General features: G+C 40.9%; 1 protein-coding gene across 1 annotated transcript; it reads right to left on the reverse strand.

Moving 5' to 3' along the window:
* Positions 1-5280: 5280 nt before the first annotated feature.
* Positions 5281-7687, reverse strand: LOC127537521 (E3 SUMO-protein ligase ZBED1-like). Its single transcript, XM_051959949.1, has 2 exons — positions 6520-7687; positions 5281-6388 (listed from the first exon to the last, which is right to left on the reverse strand). The coding sequence occupies exons 1-2, from the start codon at positions 7596-7598 to the stop codon at positions 5695-5697; spliced, it is 1773 nt and encodes a 590-aa protein (XP_051815909.1). The 5' UTR covers positions 7599-7687; the 3' UTR covers positions 5281-5694.
* Between the last annotated feature and the right edge of the window lie 650 nt (positions 7688-8337).

The raw sequence follows: 8337 nt of genomic DNA on the forward strand, positions 1-8337 counted from the left end.
CCAAAGTTTGTGATGGGAGTAAATTCACTCATCTAATTTGCATATTATGACGTCACCAGGCAGCGGACATACGGATTACATAACTTTATTGATGTTTATCGATCAAGATGGCATTGTTTGTCTCAGAATTGGTCAGATCCCTGTCTCCACGATACCCAACAGGCTCATCAAAATGTCTGATCCACTTGTGAAACTCTTCCTCATCTGTCAAGCAAACCCAGCCATCATCATCGTCATTTACGACAGGGCTGTGAACGCCACTGCGGCCTCCACCAGTATTATCGGTGCATTTTCTCCCGTGTCTGCTGCTATTTTAGCGCTTTTTTGCATCCCTGCTATCCCCCTCACCTTTAGCGGTGTTTTGACCACTCCAGCTGCACCCACCACGTCCCCTCCTGCCACCCCGGACCCCGTGAAGCAAACCATCAGTTCCAGTATGTGGCTGCTTGTGGACTGTCATGGTGCAACGACCCGCTGCCGTTACGCACAGACGCAGCATCATTTTGTGTTTCACTGGACGACTGAACGTCTTCATCAGAGGGTGAATATTCCTCTTTAGAATCTGAGTAAGCCATTACTTGACAAAGTACTTTGTCAGCGTTGTCCAGACCTCTCGGTATGGTGAGTTTTCTCGCTCTAAAATGCGCCGTCTTGCGCTTTGTTACGCTCCGACTACGAGTCTCGTCTCCTTGGTTTTCAAACTCTATAAATTCCTAAACTTTGAATGAAAACACGCCCACAAATTATGCTCAGATTGAAGTTCCAGATGTCTGCCATCTCCTGGTATAAAGTAGTAACTACATGAGGCAGTATATTTGAAGCTATGGCTTGTTATGTTCAGCAATGTTGCTTGTCGCAATATTGTGACTTTGGCACTTAAAGGGTTAAGGGTGTCTTTCTGTTTCCAAAACAGCCCGGATCTGTTGGTGTCGCTGGCAGTGAATCCTTTAGGGTTGTGAATGATGCCTAGACATAACATCAACACCTGAAGCTCTTGGTCGTGTTCCTCAAGCCTTTCCTGGTGTGTCCTGCCAGGGTTGGTATGTGGGGTAGGGTTTCCCAGCAGAACATTTAAACCAGGGGTCAGCAACTCCTGGCTCCGGAGCCACATGCGGTTCTTTTGGCCGTCTGTTGTGGCTCCCTGTAACTTTGGAAAATAACTTGTTCTGCCTTTCAGGTGCGTTTCAATGCATTTTAATATAGAGAGTTTTATTGTGAAATTACCGCTCTTATTTTGACGTGTCACTCCACTGGATGTGCTGCTTGGGTTTTCCCCTGGGACCGGTACTTGCACGAGAGCGCAAAGTTGATGCAGAGAGACAACACGGAGCTTCTGATTCCCACACGTTTCATGCCTTAAAGCTCCACTCCAAGAAAGACTTTGAGTCAAAAGTACTCATGAGTACTAAGGTAAACTAGGGATAATTGTCTTGCTCAGTATCTACTCTTTGAACGGGTAATGCACGTTACTCGCAAGAACACGGCTCGACGTCACGTCCAGCATTCAGGCAGCAGGTCAGAGAGTCAGAGGAGTGTCGTCTTGGAAAGTAGGGCAGCGACTTACCGGAGAAAAGTTATTAGCTTAAGATAAATAGATTTTACAAGTTAAATAGACATTCGCAAAATATTGATTTCCAGCTAACATTACGTAACATATGAGGTCCAGGAGCAAAAATGACATTAACATGGTAAGATAAATATTAGTGGAAGGACACAATTAAAAAAATGAATCCATCTAATTAGAGGCTTTGTAATTAATTAATCACGACTGATTAACAAGGGCATAGAGGTAAAAAAGCGATATATGCAGTGTTGTCTTCATTTTTAATGCCAAAAGGATTTGCGGCTCCCGGTGTCTTCTTTTCTGTGGGAAACGGGTCGAAATGGCTCTTTGAGTGTTAAAGGTTGCCGACCCCTGATTTAAACGATTGTTGTTGCATTGTTTTATTGGTTTTTGTAGATTCTCAACTGAATTATAATATAGGGAGTTTGGAGGTTGGATTATCACCTTCAGCTCTTGCTCGAGTTCCTCAAAGAGCAGTTGTTGTGGTGTTGCAGGGCCCATTGTCCTGCTAGGGTTACCAGGTGGGGTAGGGGTCCTTGCAGAACACTGCAGAAAGTAGAGGAGGATACAGCTGGTCGAGACAGTGGAACCAATTCAAGGGTAGAACTGTAGGACAGGTGTGAACATTGACCAGTTGCAGTGCCTTTTATGGCTGCCTGTAGAGCCAGTCAGGTCTTTCTTTCTCTTAATTCCCAAAGGACAAAACCAGCCATCCATTCAAAATTTCAGTTAGGAAAATCATATCATGCTTGGAAGATGGGGATGCTATGCACAACACTGTGGGGATGGAACGGATCTGCTTACTCTGTGGAAAAGGACATGACTTGTGGGGTGCAAAGGGAATATATTTTGTATATTTTTTTGCAAAACCATAGATTCTCGATTTATCGAACACCTCTGGCTCTTTGTCGCATTCGCTGAGCCTTTCCTGAGCAGTTTTTGTGGTGTTGCAGAGCAAGTTTTCCTGCAAGGTTCGGTCCATTGGGGTAGCAGTTTCTGCCGATTCTTGACTGATTTTTTGTCATGTTCCTCAAGTAAGCAGTTCTTGCAGTGTTGGGTAGTGCTGTTGGTTAGTTCACAGTGGTTTTCAGGTAGGTAGTACATGTGAATGAACACCCAGAGCAAAGATTTTCCAACAGAACACTGCACTGTGATGAGAAAGTCAATGTTTTTCACTTCATTAATCAATGGTTTTAACATTAGGGCCTGATTGGTGCATGCTCCACAGCTAGCTAGCATCAGTATACTTGGTGCATTAATTATCTGGGGCAAATAACAAAGTGCTGCAACAGCTCAAGTCCAACAAACCGACAGGAAGTAGTCTGAGCAACATAGGGACCAACAGGTTCAGGAGCTTCATACATCCTGTGGGGTTTGCAAAACCTGTTTTTAACGCACTCTTCATGTGTCCAGCTCCTGATATTCACATTCACATTATCAGCACTGGATAAAAAAAAAACATGCAGATTAATTGAAAATTTGGGTAAAATATGCCAAACATTTTAACTGAAACTCGACTGCTGTTGGTTGACATCTACTCCAACATGTCGACTGTATTCAGGAAGCTTTAAGCCCGCTTGTTAGTTTTTAAACACAGATTGTTGGAAATGTCTTTCCCAAGAAATTAAACACCTTGATGATGATTGATACAATTATCTTGAGAGAGGAAATTATAAAATCTTCACAAAGCTAGATTTCAGCTAAATTTCTTTGGTTTTCAGTGTCACAGAAGCTGGATTTTGTCAGCTTTGCCATAAATTTCTTCAGTTTGCTGAATCCTGTCATAAATAACAGCACTGAAAACTAGACCAACACTACTAAGATGAATGAAGGGGGAATATTTCACTTTAACGTATGTTTAATTGTATTTTAGCACAATCTTCAACCCAAAAAATGCTCCAATTTCCCATTTTTTCCCTTATTTTATCCAATAGACATTAACACTCCAACGTGTGATTAAAACTGACAGAGTGGATCCAGAAAGCTTTTTGTGTTCATCTTATTGTTGTCTTTCAAATCTATTCCACCTTTTTATTTATCCTCAATGTATCTTTACATCATTTTATATTGAAACATTGGAATATAGTAAACAGAGATGTTAAGTGTCCTTAACTGACTCTGTGAAACGTGTGGAGATCTAACAGGGTGGGATTTGTTTATGTGACCTTAATATGACAGTATGGGAGGATTCTGTCTTTGCATCCTCATTGCGTCATTGGTGTCCAGGCCTCCATTAATATTTGACCAGCTTCGGATCGTCAGCCACACGTGTCTTCAGCTGCACATTTCCTGGCAGCGAAACTATGTGACAATTTCACGTACACAAACCTGTCGCTGATTTGGTGTTTAGTGCTGGTGAATGAATAGATAAAGAAATATGACGTTCAACAGCAGTTCAACATCTGTTCTACACTAAACTGGTGCCTGTTGGTATTTTCCACTCATAGAATACTTTAAATAACAGTATCAAAATTGGAAGATAATTGACATTTGGTAAGAGGTGAAAATATAAACGCAAAACAGCGTATGTGTGTGTTCCACCTGCACCAAGATAACTAGGATTTTTTATTTTCTTGTTGCATCAAATACGTTTTCATTCACTTCTATGCACATTTTCAATTTTTATCTGACAAAAACGCCAGAAATTTGATTTGACTGGAGTCAAACACAACTAAAACAAAAATGGGCCTGAACAAACCACAAAATTACATTCTGATTACACTAGACTGAAATCTCATTTATGTTTTGTACGCAAACATAAATACTGTTGGTTTGTTTGTGATTTATTGCAAACATGTTTCAAGAAGGAGAAGCTTCAAGTGTGCATTAAAAGGGTTCTGTTTTAACTCACACCATGATATGTTCCTGAACTTAACCATGTCAAACCCAAAAATAAACACACGGAAACACAGTTAGGCAACAATGGTCCCACATGTGACACGAACCCCAGAGTCCCAGGTGAAAGTCCTGTTGGTGACTCATGCCTCCTTCCCTCCTGACACATTTGGATTAGAAACCTTTTCAACAGCATCACACTCTTAGCTTTGGTGAGAAAAGACTTTACTTTCAAAATTAAGATGCAGTTTAGTTGTTCAAGAACACACACTACTGTTCAAAAAATGTGTCACTTAGATATGTCCTTATTTTGAAAGAAAAGCAGTTTTTTTTCAATGAAGATGACATTAATTCATTCAGAAATCCATTCTAGAGGGGCCTGCACAGTGGCGCACTTTCGCCTTGCAGCAAGAAGATCCCCAGTTCAAATCCTGGGGTGGGCCTGGGATCTTTCTGCATGGAGTTTGCATGTTCTCCCTGAGCATGTGTGGGTTTTCTCCGGGTACTCCGGCTTCCTCCCACTGTCCAAAAATATGTTGAGGTTAACTGATTATTCTAAACTGTCCGTAGGTGTGAATGTGAGTGTGATTGTTTGTCTGTATATGTAGCCCTGTGACAGACTGGTGACCTGTCCAGGGTGTCCCCTGCCTTCACCCGAGTCAGCTGGGATAGACTCCAGCACCCCCCATGACCCTAGTGAGGATAAAGCGGTGTATAGAGAATGGATGGATGTGTATATATTAGGGCTGGGAATCGATTAAAAAAAATTAACTAATTAACTGCATTTTTTTTAAAAATTAACTGCGATTAATCGCGATTAATTTCTTTAATCGCGATTAAAAATTATAGTAATTATAAAGTATAATGACCACACAAAAAAATGCCATAACAGCGTTTATTCTCACAAAATGTTGCATTGAAAGTGCATTTATAACATTTTTAAGAACGTGTTCAAATATAAAGCTTAAAAAATCAGCTTTTCAAAGTGCAATAATGATTCAAAACATTCAAGAACAGTTCCTTAATGTAAACAGTGAAGAGTGACCTTAACAGTCAAGCTGCCACAAATAGCTTATTCTTATTATTACTCGATGTGAACAATATGCTAACATTGATCTTCAGCTGTAGGGAATAAAAAATTAAACTTGAAAAGTCAAAAATGTTTAGCTGAAAAATATTAAATCATTTGTGTGACTGTAACTGTATTCTGTACTTGTTCATAAATGTGTACTTTCTATTTGTTCAGGAAAATCTTCAGTTAGCTGGTACTCTAGGCCAATACTGATTCAGTCAGTTTAACCAACTTGTCCTTTGCCCTTGTCTTTCACCTTGAGCCAACTGCTAAGGCACACCAGTCTCTCCACATTAGCAGAAGATAGAGATGCCCTCTTCTTTTGAACAACATGTCCTGAGAGGGAGAATAATCTTTCGCAGGGCACAGTGGTGGCAGGTGAAGAGAGATACTTGCGTGCAAGAAGTGCTAGTTTACCATATGAGCCCTTTCTATTCAACCACCACTGCAGAGGGCAGGCATCCATTTCAAGTTTGGTTTCTGACCTGTACCGGTTTATCAAACTTAGGTTGGTCTCTTCCTCTTCATCGGCGTCTGAATCTGATGATGATAGTAGGAAGACCTTTGCCTTCTTTGCAGGTACATCTGGTACATCTGTTGTTTCAGGACTTGGGGCCTTGGGCTTTTCTTTCTCTTTTAGTAGATCTGCTATGGAATTCCACACATCTCCTCTCTCAGTTTTAGGCAGGCATTTTAGGTCCTTAAATCTAGGATCCAGAGCTGTTGCCAACTTCAGCCAGGCGAGGTTGGAATTTTCTTTTCTCTTTGCCAGGTCTTCTGAAAAGAGTTTTTTCCACTTAACAATATGGACAGGATCATCCTCTGATGGCTCCATGACACGAAAGAGGTGGCAAAAGGCAGGAAGCACAACTGAGCAGGAGATGTAGTGCTCCCCACCCAGTATTTCTGTGACATATCTGTAAAAAGAAACAGAATCATGAGTGTTTAGTTTTTTGTTTTTTTTTTGAGCTTTTGTACACTTAACACACTTAAACACTTAAATGTGGAAACAGTAAACTATATAAAAAACAAGCAAACAAAATCTCACCTGCATGGTTCAAGAAGCTCTGATAACCGCTGAAGCTTGGCACATTCTTGGTCAGTCAGCATGGACAGTTTACTGTGCTGCTCTCTCAGTGTTGCTCCTATTGGTTCTCTGTTTTGCAAAACTCTTTGAATCATGGCTAAAGTTGAGTTCCACCTTGTTGGGACGTCTTGAATAAGTGGCTCTTCTTTTTGATGGTGTGCAACTTGCTGAGCGTTAAGCTCTCGGGTGTTGGAAGGACTGTGTTTAAAATGGCCAACCAGTTTTCGACATTTGGCCAAGACAGCGTCGATGCCACTATCAGATAGTGAAACACAGATTGACCGTTGTATCGCGTGTGCAGTACACGGCAAATGCTCATAGGGCAGCTGCCTCACCGCGGCAACCATATTACGAGCGCTGTCAGTTCCCAGAGTGGTCACTTTGTTTTCAATGCCCCAATCCTGTGCAATATCTTCGAAGTGCTGTGCGCACGCCTCTGCGTAGTGGCGCTCGGTTGTTTTGCTGACAGTCAGTGCAAATGATTGGAGACACCAATCGTTGTCTATAAAGTGAGCTGTTACTCCCAAATAATTATCGTTACCAAAAGAAGTCCAGTGATCTCCTGTAAGGGAAACATATGGTACTTTTCCCAAAGCCTCTAGTTTTTCTGTTCGTTTGTTGTCATACAACTCCTCAACCCGGGACATAATGGTTTTTCGAGCTGGTAACTTGTATGTCGTGTCTCCCGTAGCAGCTTTAATAACTTCACATAATCCGGCGTCTTCCACTATGTTCACCGGTCGGCAATTTGTTGCTATCCAGCAGGTAATTGCATCAGTAATCCTTTTGTTAGTCTGTTCAGAGTTCACCCCACCTCTTGTCCTGTACTGCTCCAAAGTTGTTTGCCGTGATCCACTGTCTGACTTCAACACGCCGGGATGTTTTGCTTTTAGGTGATAAAGCAATGACGAATTACTGCGGTGGTAATTAAATTCCCCTTTGCAGTAAATACAGGTAACCTTTGTCTTGTCCAAAGCTCCATCTGGCAATATTTTGAACTTAAATTGTCCATTTAGAAGTGATTCTCTGTTCTTTTCCATCGCTAGCTCAAGTTTGTTTTTATGTTAGCCTCCTAGCCATAGCGGAAGTGACTCTTCTTCGTCTCTGCTTACTACGCACTGGCGCGCTATTGCCAACTAGTGGTGGCTTTTAATTAATGCGTTAAATAATTTTAGTGCGTTAAAATGAAAAAAATAACGCAATTCGTTAACGCGCTATTTTTCCCAGCCCTAATATATATATATATATACACACACACACATATATATATATATATACATACACACATACAAATACACACAAACACACATATATAAAAGAAAAACAACAACAAAGGATAACACATAGTGGACATAACAAACAAAAGCTGGGAAACCAAAGCAGCTCGCAACACGATTATATTGTAAATATCTCTTTGTTACTATTGTACATATTCCTCTATCATTATTGCCTATTGTCATACTACACTTATCCCTCGGTCACTATAACATGACAGTCCACTACATATGTCTCTCCGACACTATTACATTTAATTGTATTGCATATTTCCCATTGCCACTATTGCACATAATATCTAATGCCACATTGTGTTAGCTAATGGTGTAGAAAGGCTAGTTGATGATTAGAAAACCCTTGTACAATTATGTTAGAACATGAACAAAAGTGAGAGTTTTCATGGAAAACATGAAATTGTGTGGGTGACCACAAACTTTTAAACAGCAGAGTATTTCTTGGGAGTCCCAGTTGAAAACCATTCAACACAACTTCTAAGATGAAAAT

The sequence above is a fragment of the Acanthochromis polyacanthus genome, chromosome 15, assembly GCF_021347895.1.
Source record: "Acanthochromis polyacanthus isolate Apoly-LR-REF ecotype Palm Island chromosome 15, KAUST_Apoly_ChrSc, whole genome shotgun sequence".
NCBI classification, from domain to species: domain Eukaryota; kingdom Metazoa; phylum Chordata; class Actinopteri; family Pomacentridae; genus Acanthochromis; species Acanthochromis polyacanthus.